Source organism: Canis lupus, chromosome 9 (genome assembly GCF_011100685.1).
Source record: "Canis lupus familiaris isolate Mischka breed German Shepherd chromosome 9, alternate assembly UU_Cfam_GSD_1.0, whole genome shotgun sequence".
NCBI lineage: Eukaryota > Metazoa > Chordata > Mammalia > Carnivora > Canidae > Canis > Canis lupus.
Window position 1 is genome coordinate 59,703,365 of NC_049230.1, and position 25,891 is coordinate 59,729,255.

Below are 25,891 nucleotides of genomic sequence, written 5' to 3' on the forward strand. Positions count from 1 at the left end.
TTTGATTGACAATGTAATACATTTGTAAATTACTTTGGGAAGTTTATTCTTTTGTAGTATGTATTTTCCCCATTTTGGAGTTTGAAATGCCTCCTGCTAATCTATTTTAAAAATTAAGGCCTTGCACTAAAGGTTTGAATACCAAATAGTAAATAGAATTCTAATGTGATCCATAGTTTTTTTTTTTTTTTTTTTTAGATTTTATTTATTTATTCATGAGAGATATAGAGAGCGGTAGAGACATAGTGGAGGGAGAAGCAGGCTCCCTTCAAGGAGCTGATGTGGGACTCAATCCTAGGACCCCCGGATCATGCCCTGAGCCGAAGGAAGATGCTCAACTGCTGAGCCACTCAGGCGTCTTGATCCACAGTTTAGAATTTCTATAGTGTTAACACATACCTTTGTATTTTACATTATTACTGTATTATGACATTTCAATTTTTCAAGGTGCAAGTCTTCAGCAGTTTGGAAAGGAGTGGTTGGGTATCATGAGTCACCATCATGCATTCCTAGAGACTTTGTTAAAGCTAGGAAGTATGTTTTTCTCACAGACGATATGTAATACAGATGATCATTTTTGAAGTCTCTAACTCGATTCAGCTAAAAGGTAGCATGTACATGATACTGAGGGTGACTTGGATGAATCTTACCAAACATGAATGAAAGATTTCTAATTTTCTGGTTTGGAGTTCAGTAGAATGAGGTTTTACTTTCATTCCTATACAATTTTTTACAGTTTTTTTATTTTCTCAACATTAACCGTTTCATGATGGCTTGACAATTAATGCTATGAATTGACTTAAATATATTTATATATCATACTTTTCAGGTAGCATTACTTTTATTGTTTTCTTTCTTCTGACAGAGATCTATTAGATCTTTTGCCAATGATGATCGCCATGTTATGGTGAAACATTCAACAATCTATCCATCTCCAGAGGAACTTGAAGCTGTTCAGAATATGGTGTCTACTGTTGAATGTGCCCTTAAACATGTCTCAGATTGGCTGGATGAAACAAATAAAGGCACAAAAACAGAGGGTGAGATAGAAGTGAAGAAGGATGAGGCTGTAGATGCCTATTCCAAGTGAGTGTGGCCTGACCTTTGTGATGCTTTACTGCAGTGCTCAGAAAAAGCTCAGAGTCCTATCCCACTAGGTTTTATTTGGTATATGATATTCTTTAGGTTTTCTCATTTATATGAGTATAAACAAGGAAGTAAATGTTTGTGGAATTTTTCCAAGTTACATTTGAAAGGAAAGCAAGAAAGAAGTAATGATTAGACCAGGAAAAGAAGATGGATTTGTTCAGGATGCCTTTTAAGAATGCACCAAGCCCTTTAGAATTGTAATGTTTTGGAGATTATGAAATGTCACCTTTTTCATGTGTTGGTTCACCTCCTAAATTCAGAAATAAATAGTAGGTCTCTGGGGAAATCATAAAATGTTATTTTTTTTAAGGCATTTAAAAAATCCTGGTGGAGAAGAAAGAATATAGGAAAATGTGTTCTAAATGTATTTTGACCACATCCACCTTGTTGATTCCCAGGATTCAGCACAGTGTCTGGCATTTAGTAAATGCTCATTGGATATTTGTGGAATGAATGAAAGATTAACAGGAGTCAGACCCTTCAGCAATTATAGCAGAGTATTCTCAGTGATGTAACAATAATAAGAGATGAGTGAGATGAAGCTATATGATAACTGGAGTCAGATCATGAAACTGTATGTCATACTAAGCTTACTGTTTTGAGCAATGTTACTAAAATTGGGATAAGTATGACTTACTTTGAAAAAGCAGCTCATTTGATTTTACTGTATTTGTAGGATTAAGAGCATTTCTTTGGCTGCAACTTATAAATTAAAGATAGAGGTTATAGGATTTTTTTCTCCAACTTTCGATTCTAAATGTGATAAATAGATAATAATGGGGAAGTATTGATAAATTGATTTTCTTCATGAAAGATAGTGTAACCTTTTCATCTTCAGATGCAAGATAACTGGTATCAGTTTTCAGCTGAAGAACCTAATTCTTTGATTTTGTTAACTATTTATAGATAATATCTACACTGTGTATATTACCTTGTCAGCTTGAAGGTTCTTGGCAGTAATTCAGTTTTTCTTGCGTATGATGGCTTTAAAATAGATACTGCCAAATTTTGAGGTTTATGTTAATTGGTAGTAGTATTCAGTAGCCTAGCGCTGTATATCCCAAACCCTGTGCAAGTTAAATAGTCCTGCACTCCATATTTACATTGTACTTTGGAATGTGTTTATGCCCTTTCAAAAACTTTTAAAAAATTTTTGATAAAAATATGTATAACATAAAATTTACCTTTTTTAAGGGGAGTTTCATTTATCGCTGGAATTCAGGCCTTTTTAATACTTCTTCTGTTTGTTTTTAAAAGACTTTTGAAAAGTCTTCAGCAGACATTTGCTTAACTGGATCAAGTCACTGTATTTCAAAGGTTTTTATTTTTTTTTATTTATTTATTTTTTTAAATTTTTTTTTTTTTATTTATTTACAATAGTCACACACAGAGAGAGAGAGAGAGAGAGAGAGAGAGAGAGAGAGGCAGAGACACAGGCAGAGGGAGAAGCAGGCTCCATGCACCGGGAGCCCGACGTGGGATTCGATCCCGGGTCTCCAGGATCGCGCCCTGGGCCAAAGGCAGGCGCCAAACCGCTGCGCCACCCAGGGATCCCGTGGTTTTTAAACCTTAACGTGCTCCACACTTTCATTTGGACTTGTGAATGTAGCTCTGTGTGTACGGGTTCTCTGGACTGTCTTTGTGAACAGTCCCAGATTGAGCGCTTGTCTTGATTCTTCACATGTGTTGGAACTCAAGGAGTGCAGAATGTTTAGGTCCTTATTTTGTATAAAACAGAAGCAGGCACATCTTCTAAGAACAGAGCTGTTTCCCAGTAAAAGACATGGATCGAGCTCCTGATGTATGCTCAGTTCTACAGAGAGCACCAGGCTGGGGCTGGGCTAGCTTCTGTTTGTTTGTTTGTTGATTTGTTTATTTATTTTAAAGATTTTATTTATTTATTCATGAGAATACACAGGGAGGAGAGAGAGAGGCAGAGACACAGGCAGATGGAGAAGCAGGCTCCACGCAGGGAGCCCGACATGGAATTCGATCCCAGGTCTCCAGGATCAGGCCCTGGGCTGTAGGCGGCGCTAAACCGCTGAGCCACTGGGGCTGCCCCTAGCTTCTGTTTATTAAGCACCTTCTGTTAATAGCCAGGCACTGTTAGGCAGCTTTTACCTGTGTGTTATTTTACCTTTTTACAGACTGACTCAAAAGTCAAAAAGTTCCCACTATTTGTAATATTAGGAATATTAGGGCTCTGTTCTTAATTTTAAGTAATTCCCTATGTTTTGGGTGTTTATGTGAGCTTTATAATACCTCCCATATACAAATTCATTATTCAAATTTAGGACTGAAGTAGGAGTTCTTTTCTCTGCTCAATCATGCTGTCATCTCATAAGTATATCCTAATTATGACATAGAATTTAATAAACAAGTAATAATGGCTAGTTAATAATAGCTACCATTTATTGAATGCAAGTTACTGTAGCAGAGTATTTTTCACATTATCCTACAACAAGCCTTTTAGTCTTTGGTTATTATTCCCCTCCTCTGCCCCCACTTTACCTGTGAAATTTCTACTGCTTCAAATTGGCATATGAAAAGAGTGACTCAGAAACATTAACAAACTTTAACTTGCTTGAGGTCACTGAGTTAGTATGTGTGGTGGACCAGGATTCATATTCATCTGTTGGACTCCAGACCCAATTTTCTTAGCATCTTTGCCTCTTTCCTGTGAATAAATGTGAAAGTATAGAGCAGGGAGAGGTTATATGCCGGTTCTGGGGATCAGAAAAAACTTTATGAAGGAAGTAGCATGTGCAGTAGGCTCAGAGGATGGGTAGGCTTTTGGCAGACAGTTGAAAGTGAAAGAAAATAAATGTCATCAAAGTTTTAGGTTTGAGAAAGCATAGGGACCATTTAGGGATTAATAGTTATTGTTTAGGGATTTGTGAGCTATTAAATGTATGCTAGGATCTGGGCTAAGTTCATTACTTACTTTAAATTACATAATATTCTTAGAACCATTCTGTAAGAAAGGTAATTTTTCTTTTTTACAAATGAGAAAGTAAGCTCAAAAGAGCCCGGTAATTCGTAGTTTACCTAGTGTCACAGTAGTGAGTGGCAGAGCCAGAATTTGAACTACGAAGCCATGTTGTCTTCTCAATTGCCTCCCAGTATGCTGAGTGCCTGAGTATTCAGTGGGATAGCAGGAAAGTAATAGGCAAAATGCTGTCCATGCAGTGCTTTTGGAAGATTATTCTGGTAATGGTGGTGTACAGTATGGATTGGAGATGACAGAAGTTAGTCATTAAAGCCAGTGGAGAAATGGTTTTTGAGGTAGTCTAGGTGAGAGGTAATAATAAGAGCCTGAACAGAAACTAGTTTGAAGGCATTTGTTTGAGGTTGATCGTGGAGGGAGAATTTATCAACTATTATTAGATTTGGGAGAATGAAATGAGAGGACAGGGATATAGAAGGAGGAATCCAAGGCGATGGGTTCTCTTCTTAATATCAAATAATTTTCTGTTTGGGTCACTTGCTTCAAAACCCTTTTTTCTTTCTGTCTATACTTGTACCACCCTTCTAGTTTTTCATTGATTTAATGTTTATTGAATCTCTAAGGTGTGCCAGCACTTAACCAGTGGCTGGATTATTTATAACTTCCTGTCTTGTTTCTACTGCCACAATATTTCTCTCCCTAATCCTTTCTCTATCTAGTTCGTTCTCCACCCTGCTGATTCTTTGCCCCAGCTAGAATGACCTTTTTTTCTTTTAACCATATCAAGACTGCTGAAGTCAGACTCTGATGTTGCCTTGCTTGACCTCTCTAATTTTGACCTCTCCCTTTTCCTGAATTTGGGAAGCCACCATAATAATGTAAAGAACCAGAGCACTGTGATCATAGCAACTTCAGTTTGAATCTAGGCTTTGTGTTTTATTCTCTCTGTGAACTTGAACGATTAATTAGCTTTTCTGAGATTCACATTCCATGACTTTTAAATGCAAGCTTGTTGTGAGGTTTAAATGAGAGTTTGTGGCCTACAGTTCTCAGCTGTTACTTTCTCTTCCCTTTTTAAGCAGGTTGCTTTTTGTACTTTACTACAGTGTGAGCCTCTGGAGGTGGAGATATTGGATCTCCTTTAGTATACTTTCTGTATTCAGACACTTGCTTAGTTGTGGAGTGACTGCTAAGATCAGTTACATTTTCACTTGTGTTGAGGGAAATGAACCGATAAGAAATTTGTAGTGTTAATCAAGAGTAGATGTTAATATTTTTATGCACCATTCATGACTTGATGTTCTTTGAATGTTCTTTTAGCCTCAACTGTATTTGGAATGCATATGCTGGCAGATTATCTTTGGTCTTTTCCTTCTTTCCTCTGCTCTTTAGTTTTATCACATTGTTCTGCTTTCCCCGTAAACTTTTGTGGATTCCTGGAATGATACAGTTAGAAGGGATGAGCTAAGGCTCATGTAGCTGATAGCTGTTTTGTCGTTACGCGTACTGAGCCAACAGACACCAGTGAGTAGAGTTCAGGTCTTTTAGATTTCTACCCTTGATGCTCTCTTTCCGTATACTTTGGTATTCAGGTTTCTCACGAATTCCTTAGTTACTAATAATAAGATAAAAGGGAGAAGTTTAAAAATACTTCAAAAAATGTTTAAGAGGATATAGTACATATAGACTTTCCTAATAAGCACTCTAGATGTAATAAAGAATTAAAAGATCTCCAGTGTGAAATATGCTCCCTATTGATTCTGTGGGGAAGATAGATACTTTTATTAGTCTTAAATCTGAGACTTAATTTTTGATGTCTGGATTTATATGCTCCTTATCAGTTCATGTGGCTATACAGGAAGCCAAGCAATGATTAAGCTATAGTTGGGAAATAGGTTGTAAAAGTAATCATTTAGACTTTTATTTTTAGGGATCAAGGTGGTCGGACATTGTGTGGTGTAATGAGGATTGGCCTGGTTGCAAAAGGCTTGCTGATTAAAGATGATATGGACTTGGAGCTGGTTTTAATGTGCAAAGACAAACCCACAGAGACCCTGTTAAATACAGTCAAAGATAATCTTCCTATTCAGATTCAGGTGAGTACAGTTTAATTGCACCTCTAGGAGAATTTGTAAAAAGGTGAAGATAGGTAGTGACCTTGATGAAATTAATAATAAGAAATTGGTAACAGTAAAGGGTAGGTGCAGACAAAGGGAATACTGCTACTCGGGGTCAGTGACTCATCCATCACATTTAAAGCAAACTTCTGATTAGTGTTCAGCATATATTTACTAGATTAAGATGCTCTTAAGGTACAGTCTTCAGGTATATTTTGCTGAGAGGCTTCATGTTGTTCAGACTAGGTCTCTCAGTTTTATAATTCTCTAGGAAGGGTTGATATAATGCAGAAAAGATCAAAAGGACCCTAGACAATTAGAGACTTTCATATGTTATAACTTAAAAATGAAAGCTTCCTTAATTCAGCAGTCACTCTTTCATGCTGTTAATGGAAAGTCTCTATTAATTCCTAGTTCCAAACCTTTTCCAATTGGATGCTTTTAGAAAATTTTGATGTTGGCATGCATTTTGGAGAATGCTGTGAAGGCGGAAGGCTCCTCAGGGCTGAAGATGGTGGATTGGTCTGGAGCTGTGGCCACCATAGGACCTGCTCTGCCAGTCTGCTCCAAGGGCAAGCTGCATCACTAATTGGAAAGCTGTGATCATCTTTCAGTTTCAGATGTGTTGTCTGTGGTGTAATCAGATTGTAGCTTTTTGATGACTTTATATCTGTTAGTCCTTATATTCATATCACATAAATAGATATCAGCCCTTAAGGTCCCACAAAGTCCTTTGAATTGAATGCTCTCTTTTGTTTAGTTGGTTTCTTTTATTTGTATTTCTTCTAAAAAGGTCCTCCGCCCCCCAAGTAATATGAATTCTAAATTTGTTTTTATTAGCTTTGTTACTGGATACTTTTCTTTCACATTTACCAGTTGATCTTCAGAACCATCTTCCTGATTTTTTTTAATCTACCATTCTTGACAATCAAATTTGTGTTACTTGTTGATACGTTTCCCTGTATTAATTTTTGGAGCACTATTTTTTCATTTTGCCTTAGACTTAAGATATGGTTTTCTAAGTGACTGAACATTTATTGGTTTTTCCATTTTCAATTCTTATAAAGAAATGTTTTTGATCTTTCATAGGGTTAAATTGATTTCTTCTAAAAAATTATTTTAAGTTCTTTTGTTATGATTTGGGGAGGGAGAAGGGTGAGCAACATGGAATACAATAATAGAGCTTTTATTTTTAAGAGAAGTGTTGGGGGTTGGGGGGCAGAGGGAGGGAGAGAATCTTAAGCAGTCTCTATGCCCAGTATGGAGCCCGTCGTGGGGCACGATATGGGGCTTGATGCCACAACCCTGATACCATGACCAAAGCCGAAATCAAGAGTCGGATGGTTCACCAACTGAGCCACCGAGGATCCCCATTAGAACTTTTAAGAAATAGTGTACTGAATAACGGGGATTTCTGGCTAACTATATTTTTTGTTATTAGAATATTAATAAAATTCCTCATTTCCATTTTTTTATGTTGTTTTAAAATGTAATCTGTATTCCTGCTTTTATTACAGTGAACACTGTTACTCTTAAATTTAGGATAAAGTAATAATCCATGGAGGCTTTTCAAACATCTCACTCCCATTTCTGCTCCCTATAGTGAGTTCTGTTTCTTATGAGAATGGTCCTATTCCTCAACTGTGTGTCAGGGTGTAAAAGGGGTTGAGAACCAGGGATATAATAATCCAAAATTCTTACTCTGAAAATCGTCACATTTCTCTAGTATTGATATGGGAGATTGGGCCAGATTTCAGTCTGCATTATTAGAGCTTTCTCTGTGCAGATCACAACTGTGTAAACCCTGTATTTTTTGTCTCTTTGGCGAGGACCTTTATTTCTGGGCACCACAGTTGTAAAATGTTCTTATTGAGCTAGCAAGTAAGTGTTCAAGGCAAGGACCTAGAAGAAAGTACAATCCATGTAAACCATTTTAAATTTGAAGAGACTGGGGCTGTTTAGGTAAGAGAAAAAAAAAAGACACATATCTTTTAGTTTTTGAAGGGCTTCTTAGAGAACGTAAAACAGGCTTGAACTCTTAAGAACAGTGGTAGACATTAGGAGAAAAGTGTATTTCACTTTATCATAGCCAATAGAGTTATCGAACCCTGAAACCAGCTGCTTTATTGTGACAGTTCCATTACTTACTATAGGTATTCGGGTAAAGGCATCCAAGTGAAATGGGTACATAATTGTATTCCCATCTCATATTCAGTTGTATACATGTACACATATATGCCCACATACATATACTTACTGTTGCTCTTAATATTTCATGGAATTATTTTTAAGCATGATTTCTACCTTTATTCCCTGTCTCCCTGTTATTTTCTTGGTGTTTGTATGGAAAACCAATTTCTGATGTATGATCTTATTTTCTTGTAAATTAAAAATCTTTTTCCTTAGCACTTTCCCTAGCAAAACTTCTAGTAATCTAAGTACCTTAATTAATTGTGGTTGTACCATACCTTTTCTCTACATTCTTTTTTCTAGTGTTTAGAACTTCTTTGAGCAAGGGAAAAGGGTGAACAAAACCAGAAATCATGTTTGGTTAGCCCAAAACTTATACCATGTGATCTGCATGGATAGTTGAAAATTTAGTTTGACTAATTCTCTGTTGGATGTCTTTAATGTTATTAGTGTCAATGTAAACAGGTTTCTGTTTTTTCTCTATATTCTAGTTCTGGTTTTTCCAGTGACTGTGTGGCCTTTCCCTTCCTTAGTTTTCTTTATTGAAAATTAGGGTAATGAATTTTCTATTAGCTATATTTTTTGATATAAATGTTTATGATAAAATGCTATTTTTATGAAAATGGCTTTGAGATCTTTTAATGCACACTGATAAGCAAAGACCTGGTAGTGTTTCCAGCCAGCTATTTGTGTGAGGTAATAGGAATTTCACTACCAAGAAAGACCCTGTGTAACTTATTAAATTATATGTATAATGTATAATAATATATTAAATATAACTTAATATGTGATTCTAATTGGTGATTGTTTTGTGGAAGGCCCTTAATATATGTGTGTAATTATATGCTAAAAGAAGTACTGTATGTTTCCCTGTGGTTCCCAGGTGACTTTTTCCATAACAATAGGTTTTCTGGAGTGATCTCTAAGACCTGCTTGTCTTTTGGGAAAGGTTACTTGTCTCTGCTGTTTGTTTGTTTGTTTTTTAAACAGAGATCCTTTTTCATTCTTCTCAATCAAGAATCCTTACTTGATTCTCTTTAACAGCTACATAATCTTATATAAAAACGATTAATCTTATGTTTTTGTAAGTCCTTAATAAGTAGGAATTCCTTTTGAGATGGTTCTCCTTTCAAAAAGGGATTTGATTTAGAGAGCATTCTCAGCAATTTATTATTTTACAGTAGTTCTGAGAATTTTAAGAGCAACACTTTACCCATTATCACATAATGACGCTGTTGGTATTTTTCAAATATTAGAAAGGTTTTAAAGATTGTCTAGTAATTGTATAAATGGTTGACATAGTTGCTTTTTGAGATGTGGAGAAAGAAGATTTGCTGGTAAGTTGGGAGGAGAGAGAAATGTTATTCTTAAACTAAAGAACTAGTTAAAGACTACTCTTTCAGCCCAGTATTACTAATATTGAAAACTAAGGGGCAGTCATTCATTTTTTTGAGATTTGTATCTAGTTAATTGGGTGTTTTTGAAATCTTGATGACTTTCAGAAACTCACAGAAGAGAAATACCAAGTGGAACAATGTGTAGATGAAGCTTCTATTATAATTCGGAATACAAAAGAGCCCACGCTAACTTTGAAGGTGATACTTACTTCCCCTCTAATTAGGGACGAATTGGAGAAGAAGGATGGAGGTACACATGTATATATATTTGTTTTGTTTGCTTACATAAGACTTCTCTTGAATGCTATGTTAAGTGTGCTTAACGAATTTAAGAAATAACTTTTGTTTGATGCCACTCATAGTTTTTTAAAAAGTTGTATTTCTATGTAATTGCTATATTTTGCAAAAGTGTATACATTTGAAATATATATTAATTCAGAAACCTATTGATTATTATGTTGGTCTCAACTCTAATTTTTATACTATTATGATATTCTGTTTTACTTTGTCTGCTATTACATTGTTACTGGTATCAGCCAACCTATTCTATGTAGTTTGGCTATTAGGTCTGACTTGAGGATTAAATGTGTTCCAGAACAATATTGTTTTCAAATTTACTCGCTTACTACTTCAGATTACTCATTTGCACATTGCTCTTGAATTTAGTAAGTATTATAACCTTGTAAGATTTATGTCCATGTGTAAATATGTTTTATAATATAAGAAATATAAATTGGGGGATTGTTTTCTAAAAATTAATCTTTAGTAAATTTCTTTCTAGGAGTTTTGTGATCCTGTTAACATTTGTATATGGTATATGTGGGAATTATGCTTTAAACTAACTTTCTTCTGAAGTTAAAAAGCCTTGTATGGCAGTGTCATCCTCATAAAAGTAGAGTAAGAAATCTGTATTCAGCTTTGAGAAGGAATGATGGAGCTGGACTTCTTTATCTGACATTCTTATCCTGTCCAGTTAGTTTGTTTCTGCCTCTCAGTCCTATCCTTTGAAACACTTGCCATGTGGTATTTGTCCTGTGTTAGACCTTTGACCAACTGGCCCTTCTCTGTCATGACAGTTCAGAGGCAGTGTGGCTTATCTGGGCCAGTGGGGACTCCCCGTTTTTTATCACTAAACATTTAGCAAGTCCCATTGCCTTTTCTGCTACCTGAAATACCAGAGCAGTAAGAAATATTGGTCAGTTTCTTAATTTATGTCAAGTTGATGATAAAGTAAAATGATAAAGTAAAAGACACATAGTGATCTTAGAATTTAGAAATTTAGAGTTTTGGCAGATAAGTCTCATAGGATTTCTTAAAGCAAAAGTGATATATACTCCTTTTAAAAAAAGTTTTTTGGGGTAACTAAAAATCAGCTGTACCATACCCAACAGGTATGAAGTAGACACATTATGAGTCAGATTTTAAAATTAAAGTGTATTGGGCAGCCTGGGTGGCTCAGCAGTTTAGCGCCGCCTTCAGCCCAGGGCGTGATCCTGGAGACCTGGGATCGAGTCCCACATGAGGCTCCCTGCATGGAGCCTGCTTCTCCCTCTGTGTCTCTGCCCCCACCTCCCTCTCAGTCTCTCTCTCTCTCTCTCTCTCTCTGTCTCTCTCTGTGTATCTCTATGAATAAATAAATTTTAAAAAATCTTTAAAAATAAATAAATAAATATAATTAAAGTGTATCCAATCTGTAATTGGGTTTATGCCATTACTTTTTTTCTATATATAGTATCCCTTATACTTCTGAAAAACCAATCCTGAGTAGCTTAATTTAACAGCAGTACAGTTCACCATTAACTCTAGAACTATAAAGTGATTTGTGAAGTGTCAAGATAATTCTGTTAATTCTGGTAAACTGTGTTCTACTTGACCCTCTTAAAGCCAACCATTTCTAAGAATAGTTGTAATTATAGGTATTATTAACAATTATATGAGTATAGAGAGATAAGAAAAAGACTGAAGTCACCGAAGACTAGATTAATTCCACATCTGCTTGTAGCTGTAGGCATCTCTTCTGTTATTTCTTTGAAAATATTAAGAGAACCTCAGGCTTCTTTTTTCCCATGGTTTTTGTACACTTATGTATTATGGCATAGTTTTCTGTGAGACCCTTAAACTTAGTCTGTTGCATCTATAACTTTAATGTCTGTTCACAGAAGCTGGAAACAAATTCTTAGTGGACTGCACCCTTACTAAAAGACTAGTTGTGGTAGAATTGAATTTGCAGTAAAGTAAGAGAGTCATAGTTTCTGTTCTAGATATTGGGTAACTAAAGGATCCCAAGACCTTTTTATGAGCTGAATCTCATCAGCTGATGTTAACGTTATTGTGTGGAATCAGTAAGGTGAAAGAATTTGCCTGGATCTAATATGTAAAAACACACATTACTTCCTTTTCTTTTGAATGGCAGAAAGATTTGCTTTGCACATGTCCTCCTTAACATCTCAGGCCTGTTGACTCGCTGTTATCTCTTATAATTTGTGCATTTTATCTAACTTTTTTCAAAATGCTTTTTTTTTTTATTTTTTTTATTTATGATAGTCACAGAGAGAGAGAGAGAGAGAGAGAGAGAGAGAGGCAGAGACACAGGCAGAGGGAGAAGCAGGCTCCATGCACCAGGAGTCCGACGTGGGATTCGATCCCGGGTCTCCAGGATCGCGCCCTGGGCCAAAGGCAGGCGCTAAACCGCTGCGCCACCCAGGGATCCCCAAAATGCTTTTTTATCTGCACTGCAGTTTTGCATATTTCTGAGCAACTTTGACAATCCAGCATGACTTAGCATTTGAGACCTGGGCTGTATGATTCTGGAGGACTTAGTTCCTCTCACCGAACAACTCTTCCCACCTTGATGCAGTTCTTTTCAGCTGCATGAGGGGAAGGACAGGATTTCATTTGGGTTCTAGGAATTTCTAAGACTGAGAGATACCCTCCTTTTCAAAATCTCCAGTCCTTTTCTTTTTAATACTCAAAAAAATATGCATTGTAACTCTGTTTGAGGAGACATTTTCCTATAGATCTCAATAGCTCTCCTCCCCACCAGCTATTCACAGTACATACATACTCACATCTTTCTCTTTCCTCTCTTTGCTTGCTGCATATTTGGGTAAAATCTAAAAAAGGGACAAAAGTGTGGTTGCAAGCAGGGAGATCTGGAGGACTGGGGCAGATGAGAACATCACACACACTTAGCTCCTCAGGGTTGTCTCTGCAGAAGTGGGTCTAACTATTCATTCAGATTGCTGTTTACATTTTCAGTGGCCAGAGTATCTAGTCAGTCTCTTTGGTACCGTTAACAGTTTCACAGGTAAGATCCCTTCTATGCTGTCAGTTTCCTTGCTGTACTCTGACTCTTTACTTGAAGGCTCACTAGAATAACCATTCACCATCACTATATGCTTCCTGCTTTGGCACAGGAGAAGGAGTATCAAGGGCCTGGCAGTCCGGTGTTCAATTCTTAACTCCAGTAGATACTCTTGATTTTTGATCTTGGACAGGGTTCTTCATTTTAAACTGTGGATAGGAAACACTGTAGAAAGTTGTTTGAGGTTGGGATGCCTGGGTGGCTCAGCTGTTGAGCATCTGCCTTTGGCGCAGGGCGTGATCCCTGTCCGGGGATCAAGTCCCGCGTTGGGCTCCCTGTGAGGAGCCTGCTTCTCTCTCTGCCTGTGTCCCTGCCTCTCTATGTGTCTCTCATGAATAAATAAATAAAATCTTAAAAAAAAAAAGTTGTTTGAGGTCAAATGAGAGAATTTATATAATGTGAACTGTACGATACCTAGCACAAAGTATTTGCTCAATATAGTGGTAGTTATACTTACTCAGCTTACTAAAAAGACTCCCAGTGCAAACTCACATACTCAGACGGCCTTCAGGTCTCAGTGAGAATAATGTGTACTCGATAGGTCTGAGGAACTGAACCTAAGCACAGGTAAACTCTTAAACATCCACTGAAGTGTAGTATTGAAACCCAAATACTGTATTTGCTGCTGTGCTAATAATGAGCTGATTTGTGAGCTTATGATTCATCAAAGGTAGGTATGTTTTCCTCTACCCATGTCCTTTATCCCTAGTGCCTGGAATGGTACCTAAATACATTGTAGGCAAAAAAAAAATCTGTTAAAAATTAATTTTTGTAGCCAGCATATTGTCTGGTATGTAAGAAGCATTAACAGTGGGCATCTTGATATTCAAGCAACATATATTGAAGATTTAGCTGTGTGAGAGTATTTTATAACTTACTGTGTTAGAAGCATTTTCTCATATAAGATTTAACCTTCACAACAGCCCTAGGAGGTAGATAATTGCCCTGTTTGATAAATAAGGAAAGTCTCTGGTTTTACCCAACTCCTCTGACACGAAGTGTCCAGTGTGCTTTCTGCTCCCATTACTCTCTATGGTGAATGTAGGAGCCTCTGAGCTGATTTAGTTATTCTCAGCCTCACATGGTCTCAGCTTCTGTTGGTGCTTATGATTTTAAGAAGCATATTTACTGGGAGGGTGGTAAGTTACCTGTTTATTATATTTACAATGCAATTTGAAACCAGGGAGATAGGGAATCTTTAGCGACTCTGTGGCTTAGAGTAAGATGAACCTCTGTCCTCAGTATCAGGGTAGGTTTTTAAGGGGTCACAGAGAAGCTGCCCAAAAGTCCCTTTTCACATGTTGGTACCAGCATGAACTTCTCATGCATCTTGGCAGTTCACTAGCAACGAGTCCTGCTAAGTGGAAGGCATTAGGTTCTCACAGTCCAGAAATCACAACTGGGATTATAACAAGACAGTAGGCTTTATTTTCCTGCCTTCCCCAGCTGCTAGACCCACACTATTCAGTACAAATCTTTAACCATTATCTTTTCAGTGGCTGGCTGGCTGGTTGCCTACTGAAGCATTGAAGAAAAGTCATAACTAGTTATGTCTCTGTTCTACCTTATTGCTACATTTACCTGTCCACATTATTGTGGCATGCTGTTTTGCGTGGACAATGGCTTGGTGCCTAGTATCTGCTGTTCAGAAATCTTGAAGGAATTGAGAAGGGTTTGCCACGATATCTTCAGGCTAACTAGAAAATTCTGTCAGCATGAATTCAGTAGCTCAGTGACATCCAGATTGTCGAAGAGGCCTTTATGATAACCCAGCTCAATTATTTTACCTTTGAAGAGTCCAGGTTCCTCACAAATAACTTTCATTTAACACAGTCATGTTCTGGCTTTTGCCTACCCTATCACCAGCCTAGTGTTTTGTTAACAGCCAGAGAGCTAGCATGCATGTAAAAGCATTGAGAGAAACTTACCAACATTTCCTGCAGTATGTTGCGTTTCTGGTCAGTGATCTAACCTCTAACCAAATAAGCAAAGTTAGGCATAGTAGACTTGTCTTCCAGTGCTTCCATCGTTGCTTTATGTGCCTTCATGCCCTGATGCCAGGTTACTGGGCAATAAATTTTTAAAAGCTGTTTTTCTTTGCTTTTGGCATTTTTGTCATTCCCCAAGCCCATTCCCTCTGCTGTTTCTCATCTGTTTTATTGGTCACTGTAGGAAAATGAAATGGCTCACCGTTCCATTGTTTCTAATTTAAAGACTCCAAATGTCTTTTTACCAGAAAAGTTTTGCTTCTCCACAAAATTGAAACACCTATGTTAAAGTTCACACAGAAATGCTAAGCTTGAGGTTTTGCTACAAGAAGTGGCATTGTTTTTCCACCAGCAATTCTGTGCTTGCCACAAAAGTTATTTTTCTTAATGAATGAAAAAATATAAAACTATTATTTTTATATAAAGCAAATAGGCAAGCAGGGCTTATAAGTAGCACTGCAGTGCCATATGAATTTATACTGTTTTAAGATAGGAAACTTTGAAGAGGATAAAATGAGATGAATTATTACATTTCCTCTGCTGTTTCCCACCTCATGAATATTGAAACATTCTGGGTCTTTGGACTTTTTGACTATGAGAGCTTGAAGAAACATGGCCATTCTGGTGGTGATGTAAAGGGAGTCCGGTGCAAGCCTTCTGTTCACTGCCTGTGCCTTTCATCTCTTTTTAGCAGAACCTGCTGCCTCCAAATATTGACAGTCTGTAGCAAGATGATGTCTATTACCTTTTTAAATAAGAGTTTGTGATTATAATATGATCTTGAGGATGAAAGAATTTATGTAAATATTTTTGTTGTTAACCCCCTTTAAAAATATCTGTGTTGTAATGAACATAAGATGTTATTTACAAGCTGTGACCACTGGATGAAAGTACCAGAAAGGTCAAAAAGAGCTTTGGTTTGCCTTGTCTTTTCCTATGCAAACTTCCTCTGACTCAGCCCTGTCTTCCATTGTCCCCTTTCCCAACACTCCTACTAAGATGATTGACTAAAACTTAGCTTGCCTTATTTTTAACTTGAAAATTAAAGTCTTGAAAAATAAGTATGTTCGGTACTTTTTCTTGAGATTACATTACTTAGCAGTCAGTCAACCTTTGTCATGTCTAACTTTTAAGAGGTTCTGATCATTCATTTATAGTAGTTTGTTTTATATGGTGCCTGAGCTTTACACAGATGTTTGTACTGACCATAGTTCAGCATTTTGATATGAAAACATTAAAATGAGTTAATGGTATGTTTTATGTTGTTAGAGACAGAATTAAGCAAATCCAAGAACTAGATCATTTGTGAAGTAAATACTCATAGGATATGGCTGTATATTCATAGTATATCTATGTTTATAAATTACATGAATAGGTTTTTTTTTTTTTTTTTTTTTGAGGCTTCCCATTTTATGAGTAAAAAGGGACAGTGGTACGAGATCCTGGGTTGTGAATTTGTTGGCAGAGGTTAATGTGAAACAATGCAAGTATCTGCTGTAGAGCTCAGCTGGTCAGAAAATAAGTGTGTAGCACTTCAGCCTTTAGAGCATTGCAGCCTAGAGAGGGCCACAGTTTGTTCTTTCATAGATTTGTTTTCTCTTGGGCCTTATGCCTTTGGTTTTAGTTAAATGGCATTCTGTCAATTAGAATATACAGTACAGTTGCCTTAATAGAATCTTATGATAACTGACGAATCCAAAAAGTATCAGTTTGTTTCCCATTTTAAAATATTTACAATGTATCACTTGGCCCACACAAACATATTACCTTCTGAGACTGTTAGGATTATACTAGGAAGAAGTGTTGGGTGGACTCTCCTGTATCTAAGAGTGTTTAAAAGAGAATGGTGAATCTGACTTCATTGGGTTAGATGAAGAATGATTCCTTAGGAAACATTTGTATGTTGTATGCATTACAAATATTGCACTAAATATTGCTCAAAAGCCTCCTTTCTAGTAGTTGAGAGGAGATAAACATTTGGGAATCCAAACTTGGATTTAGTATCCTGTGACATCAGATATGGATATGATATGGATATTTATCAGATACGGATATTTATCATTGATCACATGTTTGAATTCTTACCTTTGTTGCTCTGGGCCATCTAATCCAACTTTAAAATGTTAAGGCAAGTTAGATAACTCTAATTAGATAGTATTCTTTGCTGCCTTTTTTTTTTTTTTAAGAGGTAGATCAAACTTAAAATGTTCCAATGTACTTCATTTTTGTAGTTTTAATAATTTTCTAGAAAAGCAATAATGAGAGAATTCAAGGTAATGCTTGGAGAGTTCTCATCAGTGGAACAAAGTTTCTATTAAGGGTTATCTTGTTGAATGGATTTATCTAGTTCAAAAAAAATTATGATACTTAGTGTATTCTCAGTAAATTTCAACTTGATTTTATAAGAGATCCCCAGTTTCCCTCAGGAGCTGATCAATAGTTCCTCTGTAAAGGAAAGTCATTGTTGCTCCTGGTCCCAGATTTGTGCCGTCTGTGCCCCTGTCCCGACAAAGGCAAAAGTGCTGTGTACCTGTTTTGTGCCCTGTAGTGTTAGACACATGCTTACTAAGATCCCAGATCATATGTAGCAATGGTCACATGTTTGTTTACTAAATGAATGCTTTTGTGCTCCTGTTGTATTTATGCACAGAATGGCTCTGATGACTGCTTACCTAAATAATCATCATGCATGTAATTTAAGAAGAAAGCAACAAAACAAAGCCAATTGTGAGATCTTCTGGGAGTCTTATTAGTTCACTCAGATGCTGCTCTTCTTTTTATTTTTATTGTTTGGTTGATTTGACAGGAACCCCTTGGTCAAATTGTATCTGTCTTTCTTTATCCCATTTTCCTATTAGAAAAGGTTGCGATGAAAGATCCTCCGGACTTATTGGACAGGCAGAAATGCCTGAATGCCTTGGCGTCTCTTCGACATGCCAAATGGTTTCAGGTTGGCTCTTTGTTATTATTTTATTGTTATTGTAGCCTTGTGCAGGTTTCATTTGGAATACCTGCCATTTAATGGTTTCTGTGCACATAATGTATAAAATGGGGGTGCTTTCTACCTCATAGGGTTATTGTAGGAGTAAATGAGTTAATTTAGGTAAGATGTAGAGTATAGCTCTACACAGTTAATGATATTTAATTATCATATAATCTCCTTTGGCATAGTACTCTGAATTTTAAATGATGGCTTATAAAATAAAGACAGGGATGAGCAAAGCTGAAAGATAAATGGTTGCCCAGAATGGGATTGCCATGAGGCTATAAGCTATTTTAGTAATATGCTTCCTTTACATTAAAAATCTGCCTTTCTAAACTATAGTTTTACTGCTTTTAATAACTTAATTTTTTAGTTTGCTTGACAACTGATGAATGAGTGGCTAATTAGTATTCACTTTAAAGAATCTATCCATGATCCATGTGCTTAAAATGAAGACTGGATTTCAACAGGGATATTGGAATCATTTTGTTTGTTTTAGGCAAGGGCAAACGGATTAAAATCATGTGTAATTGTCCTCCGCATTCTACGTGATTTGTGCAACAGAGTTCCTACATGGGCACCATTAAAAGGATGGGTAAGTACTTATGGTTAAAAGCAAATTCTGTAGCTGTAGTCAGAGGAAATCCTGTAGAAATTACATGTTACTGTAAAATGGCTACATTCTGAGTTAGGTGTGCATTATCTATTCTCTAGAAAAAAATTATACATCTTTTTATATGCTTTTTTTACACATGTAACCTGTCTCTTCTACCTCATTATATTCATATTACAGAGCCTGAGATATTTTTCTGACAAAAAGGTTCTATACCTGTTAGAAGTGACTATCTTCTTGCACTTTGTACTGGTAGTTCATCTACTGCTGATGAAAGCCTCCCTGACTGGCACATTTCTCTTTCAGTGCTACTTCCATTTAAAATAAAAATTACCTGATATGCCTGTATATGGCTCCCCTGTCTTCTTTTTCCTTCTCTTTGGGTGTACACACTTAAATAAGTTTGTTTAGTAAGTAAAGTCAGGCAAACAGTACACTTAACCACAATTATGGATATTGTTTATAATATGTATTGCAAAATTTATTTCATTTGGAAATTATTATGCTTGGCCCAATCAAGACCACAGCAAAGAACGTAATAAAATAAAGCTTTAATAAAAGCTCATTTTAGATTAATCTAACATGTATTACTTTTATATATAGTATATATGAGTTTTTAATTTCTTAACTATGGAGACTTGGTCCTTTATTTATTCTAATTGTGGTACTTGGGGCAGACTGTCCGAAATGAAGTTGTAGGTGGTTTGAGTGCTTTCTAGGTTAAGTAGGAAACAGATGGGCTGGGTCTGAACATTGATTAGTTCTTAGCTATTACTAACTTATATGAAAGCTTGTTAAATCTTTGTAAATCAACTTGGTGAAGTGATTCTTTCAGGGTAACTGAAAATCAAGTTTTTGTAACACAATGTCTTCTGAATATGTTACCTCAAAAATGATTGATTTAAAACTCTGGGGTAAAAGTTGATAATCATGCAGGAAAAGTTAATTGGGCCCAAAATATTAAATTGACTTTCACCTTTTCGGCCTCCATTGTAGATAGAAATGTCAGCTCACATTTAACTGGAATCCTTTTAACACTTGGTGCATGTACTAATTTGTAATTTAATATCTTCTAGCCACTAGAGCTTATATGTGAAAAGTCTATAGGTACTTGTAATAGACCTTTGGGCGCTGGGGAGGCCTTGAGACGAGTAATGGAGTGTTTGGCATCTGGAATACTACTTCCTGGTAAGGGTTTCAAACTCTGGAGGCAGAAGAATCAGAAACATTTCATTTTAGTTTACTTTTCTAAATATGTGCTAAATTTATCCTCTGCACAGGAAAATGATGCGTAGGTGTTTTGCTTGGAATGTTAGCAACTAGAATGTTTGAATGTTGGGAAAGTGCTATAAAACTCTCTTTCAATAACTGTAATTTATGTTTTATATGTACTAACATAAAAGGTACTAATAAGATACTGTGTCTGCTATGAATTTGCTTTACCAAGAGTCCTGAATTTGAAAATGTAGGTGTTTGGTTAAAATGTATGAAGTTCATTATGTTTGCAGTCTGGTGTTTAATTTGGAAAAATTAAATTTAGTCTTATTTTACATATGTAATCCCTTTAAAGATCTGGGATGGTTCATCCTACTGTTTCTAAATTCTTAGAGTAAGACCCAATTTTGTCCTTAAATATGTAAGTGACTTCCAGTATAATAAGGACATTTAAGTGTTAACATATTGAAAATGAGAGTGTCCTTTTTATTCCATTTAATTGAGCATACTTTTAACCTAGTTCTTCAGCTTTTTTATTTCTTATTCTCTACATTCTTTTCTCTCTTTTGTGTTAGTTCATGGAATTTTAAACTCAGTTCTAAGTGGCTTGTGTTTTTCTTTTGCCTTTACCAAAGGGGGTCCTGGTTTACATGATCCTTGTGAGCGAGACCCAACAGATGCTCTGAGCTATATGACCATCCAGCAAAAGGAGGATATTACCCACAGCGCACAGGTAGAAGATGGGGCCTGTCAACAGTGATCTATTAGAGGGAGATCATAACTTTATTTTCTGAATTATTCTATGTAAACACTTTTTTCTTGCATGTTATTAGGGACTTTTGCCATCATAAGGATAGCATTTAATGAGTATCTTTTTAGTTACATGTACTGAAGGCTTTATTAATGGCCATTGAAATTTATGAATAAATATAATCTTTTGTTCTTTAGCATGCACTCAGACTCTCAGCCTTTGGCCAGATTTATAAAGTGCTGGAGATGGACCCCCTTCCATCTAGTAAGCCTTTTCAGAAATATTCCTGGTCAGTTACTGATAAAGAAGGTGAGTATTTTATTGGGGGTGGATCTGGGCAATGGTGGAAATGGTCATGCACTGCGTCTCTTATTAGAGCAGAGGGAACTTTATTGTTAATCCAAGTCATGTGTTGCTTTTCTTCCTGACTTTCTTATGTCCCATCAGTAACATCAGCTTAATATCATTTATTCTTAGTAGTGACAAGCTCACTTAGTTAAGTTGGCCAGATTCCAGTCTATCCATTGTACTGCACAGATTTAGGGACCCTTTGAGAACCTCTAGTTGAAGTGAAAAAGATGAGCCATAAGCTGAGAGGAGATGTTATCACAGTCACTGACCAAGTTAGTCTTTGTCCTGCTTGGAGGTGTTATATAACTGAAAAAGGGAAAGATCCAGAGGAGGAGAAAAGTATACTGGAAAATTTAGGACTATTCCATTTGACCTAGTCTGTCTGAACTCACAGTTTCAATAGACAGAGCACAGGCTCTGGGGTCAGTATGACCTTGGTTGGTTCTAGTCAGAGCTCCACTACTTACTACTAGCTTTAGGGGTTCATTTCTCTCTCTATGGATATTACCCCTACTTTATTGGCTGATGTCAGATTAAAATGCTCAACTCAGTGTCTGGATTACTTAGACATGAATCACTTAACTCATTGTGCACAATACAGGTCTTCTCCCAGCCCTTGGTGCCCCCCCCACCCCCATCTCCTGTTATGCAAGAAAGTAGCACTAGTTATTCTTCACCTGGGACTCAGGCCATCTCCCACAATGGATATTATTCTAATAATTTTTATATGACAAAAGTAGTGTGATGGCACAATCTATTTATTTAAACAATAGAATTCCATTGGGTTAAAATACTTTTCAGGGAATCCACAAAACCAAAACTGTTTCATAATAATACTAAGGGTTTTGAGTGTGTGTGTATGTGTGTGTGTGTGTTTTCCATTCTTTGTCTCATGAGTGTACAGTTCTCCTGAGGCTGCATGTGACATGTGATAGCATCATTCTGGCTTTTTTCCCATTTAAGATGCATGTTTTTATTGAAGTTAAAAAAAAATTCGTAACCATACAGAAAGAGTAAAGTAGACAAGAATATTATTATCTGACTATATAATGTCCTCTCATTCTTGGTGGATCACTAAAAAATAACAAAGGATTGTTCTGTATGCTAATTTTAAGGTTGTCCAGTTACACCATTATTTGGTATCTTCAACAGGTTAACTTCTTAACTATTTAGAGTTTCTTCTCAGAAACATTCATATATTATACTGGAAACAATCATAGTTTATTTGGGGAACATTCATATTTTATACAGGATGTACAAATTTAGGACAAGACAATAAAAAAAAAAAATACCACACAATTGTAGCTGCAACACTTTCCTAGCTGCATTGTGAGGTTTATGTTCAGTCTGCTGCCTGATTACACAATCATTACACAATGATTTTTGTGTAATCTTATATTAAAATTGTTTTAATTTCTAGTATGTTAAATATTGGTAAATATTACCCACAAAACAAAGCTCTTTGAGTGTTCAGTAATTTTTTTAAGAGGCTAAAGTGGTTCTGAGATTAAAAATTTGAGAATCACTGCCTAATGCTGTAAACTTCTCAGGGATCAGGAATTCTCCAGATTCTACTATAACTTAAAAACCGAAGCTCAGTAAATGTTTGTGGAATGAAAGCCACCTTCTTCCAGAGGGTGCTCACAAAGCAGCAGAGTTTTTTGTTTTTTAAAGATTTTATTTATTCATGACAGAGAGAGAGAGAGGCAGAGACACAGGCAGAGGGAGAAGCAGGCTCCATGCAGGGAGCCTGACAGTGGGACTCAATACTGGGTCTCCAGGATCATATCCCAGGCTGAAGCCAGTGCCAAACCACTGGGCCATTGGGGCTGCCCAGCAGCAGAGGTTTTGCGGGGAGAGGGCAAAGATTTTTTGAAGGGGATTCACATAGTCATGTGACATTAGGGCACTGTCTGTGAATTGAATAAAATTTTCAAATACTTATATTCTTGTGATTAGTATGGAAAATTTTGCTTGAATAACTAAATTCATAGAAGCTCCTTTGGTTTGGTTTTTTCTTTCACTAGATAGTAAAAGTATATCTACTGTTATGTGGTTTAGGTTTTTTTTTTTTTTTTTTTTTTAACTTTAAACATCTTTCTCAAAAGTTTGGAAACTGTTGTTCTGTCAATTTATAGCTTAAAATAGAACCACACGGGATCCCTGGGTGGCTCAGTGGTTTGGCGCTTTCCTTTGGCCCAGGGCACAATCCTGGAGTCCCAGGATTGAGTCCCACATCGGGCTCCTGGCATGGAGCCTGCTTCTCCCTCTGCCTGCGTCTCTGCCGCTCTCTATGTCTATCATAAATGAATAAATAAAATCTTTAAAAAAAAATAAAATAGAACCACACTGTCAGTGTTTCCATTCAAGCACTATCAGTTACTGACTGCATGAGCTGGACAAGTCACTTACCCATCTGTGCCTTAGCAATAGGAGGAGGGGACCATGGCCGTTGCCTCCAGACCCATATGGCCTTCTTTCTCATATCTTCATGTTTTTAGCACGTAGCTTCTTAACATTGGCATTTAAACTTTATTCTTCCAATTCTTGGCGATTTTACTATGCAGACAATTTTCCCCAGAATTTTGACTTATTAATTTCCTGACTTCCCCTTCCCCTTAATTCCTACCTCAGTTACCCATTCTGTGGACATACTCTAGACCTGTCTTCAGTAACTATATTCTTTCCATCATCTTATTTTCAAGAATCCCACTTCTAACTGCCTCTTGTCATCAACTAGTACCCCCTACTCCAGTTCTCTGGAGAGAGTGCCTCACCACTTATTCTGATACCTTTTCATAGTCCTTCATGTTCTCTCTTCTGTCCCTCCTCTGCTTATATTCCACAGTCTGTCATTATGATCACTTCCTAGTACATGCCTTCACTTCCTTGATCCTATCTTCCTGGCACAAGTCTAACTCTGGGGAAATCCGACTCTGTGCCTAGACCAGGCTGTTGAACATTGTTGGAGGAAAAATACAGTCATCTTGACTTTTCCCTTTAGATCTCAGGTATAAATATCATTAGGTAGACCATTTGTTTTGTCTGGCAATCCTTCTTCTGTAAGTTCTAGAGTTCTCTATAGTTTTCTTAGATAACTGTTCTCTTCTCATTTCATACTTCGTCTTCCAACACTTACTCTCATCTGATGATTTTGTTTGCTCGAAGGACCTATGTATTTCCTTGACTGTGGATAGACTATCCAGGCTCATAAGACCAGTCTTTCTATTTGTTTACTTTATCCCATCCTCCTTGCCTACAAGTAGACATTATTCCAGCAATTCTTTCTTTTCTAACTAGCATCAACTCCTCACTTTGTACTGGATTATTTTCATCAGCATAAAAACCTGCTGTAGTGTCTCCCATTTGAAAGAAGAAACCAGGGCCTTGGCTCATTCTGGTTAAGTGTCTGCCTTGGGTTGAGGTCATGATCTTAGGCCCTGGGATCAAGCCCCTGCTGAGCAGGGAGCCTACTTCCTCTCTCTCTGCCTCCCCTCTTCTTACTCCCCCCCCCCCCCCACACACACATACTTTCTCTCTCAAATAAATAAACTCTTTAAAAAAAAATGAAAGATGAAACCAAATTCCACTCCGATTCTGCAGTTACCTCCAACAGAGTCCCATTTTCTGCTTATAAATAGTACTTTTGGAAAGAGTGGTTTATTCTTTCTCCTTTTCTTTACTTTTTAAAAAGCTTAATCTTTTTTTTTTTAAATTATTTATTCATGAGAGACAGAGAGAGAGAGAAGCAGAGACACAGGCAGAGGGAGAAGCAGGCTCCCCATAGAGAGTCCAGTGTGGGACCCTGCGATCACGCCCGGAGCCTAAGGCAGACAATCACTGAGCCACCCAGGCATCCCTTAAAAAACTTACTCTAATCAGGTTTTTTCTCACCACTTTGTCAAAGTCTCTGTTGTGACCTTCGTGTTACTACACTCACTAAGCAGTTAGTTTTCAGTCCTCATTTTAGCCAACTTTTTAGCCACATTTGACGCAGATGAACATTTTTTTCTCCCAAATTTATTTTATGATATAGTATGTATACAGAAAAGAATAACACGTATCATTTAGAAAATAATGATTAAAAAATTACATGCAATCACCACCCTGGTTAAGAAGTACTGTTAGCAGGCAGCCTGGGTGGCTCAGCGGTTGAGCGTCTGCCTTCAGCCCAGGCCATGACCCCAGGGTCCCGGGATCGAGTCCCATGTCTGCCTCCCTGCATGGAACCTACTTCTCCCTCTGCCTGTGTCTCTGCCTCTCTCTCTGTGTCTCTCATGAATAAATAAATAGGATACTTTTTTTTAAAAAAAAAAGAAGTACTGTTAGCTTCTCAGAAAGCATCTATTTATCTCTCCGTATCGCCTCTCTCCCCATGACCTTACTAATCATTCCTGACTTTTTGATAACCATTTCCTTGATTTTCTTTATAGCTTTCCCACCTGTGTATGCTTTCCTGTTTATTGCCCAGAATTTTACAGAAAGAGAGTCAAACAATTTAATCTTTTGTTATTGGCTTCTTTTTGTCCAGAAAGATTGGGGTACATTCATGTTGCTGTGTATAGCTAATATTTGTTCATTTTGGTAGCTATGTAGTATCCATTATGAATGTACTACAACTTGTCCGTCTACTTCTGCAGGACATTTGGAGTCTTTTCATTTTTTGGCATCCACCAGCAATATTGCTGTGAGCATTTTATTATGTGCCTCCTTGGGTATATATCCAGGAGCTACTGCAGACTGGCATACAATTTAGTAAATGGTTATATATATCAGTTTACATACCAGCAGTGTATGGAAATTCCTGATGCCCTATATCCTCCGCA

The 25,891-nt window shown here is 36.8% G+C and overlaps 1 protein-coding gene across 8 annotated transcripts in view; it reads left to right on the forward strand.

Annotated features, from left to right (window-relative positions):
- Nucleotides 1–25,891, forward strand: part of STRBP (spermatid perinuclear RNA binding protein) — a 146,835-nt gene that overhangs the window by 74,797 nt on the left and 46,147 nt on the right. For all 8 annotated transcript variants that reach the window (XR_005365016.1, XR_005365015.1, XR_005365014.1 and 5 more), the window contains 8 exons: nt 866–1,086; nt 6,027–6,192; nt 9,906–10,050; nt 18,011–18,102; nt 18,635–18,730; nt 19,825–19,936; nt 20,599–20,696; nt 20,912–21,023. Coding sequence is in view for 5 of the 8 variants with exons in the window: in XM_038549431.1 (XP_038405359.1) it covers nt 866–1,086; nt 6,027–6,192; nt 9,906–10,050; nt 18,011–18,102; nt 18,635–18,730; nt 19,825–19,936; nt 20,599–20,696; nt 20,912–21,023 (1,042 nt within the window). In the remaining 3 variants the exon portion in view is untranslated. The remainder of the gene's footprint in view (nt 1–865; nt 1,087–6,026; nt 6,193–9,905; nt 10,051–18,010; nt 18,103–18,634; nt 18,731–19,824; nt 19,937–20,598; nt 20,697–20,911; nt 21,024–25,891) is intronic.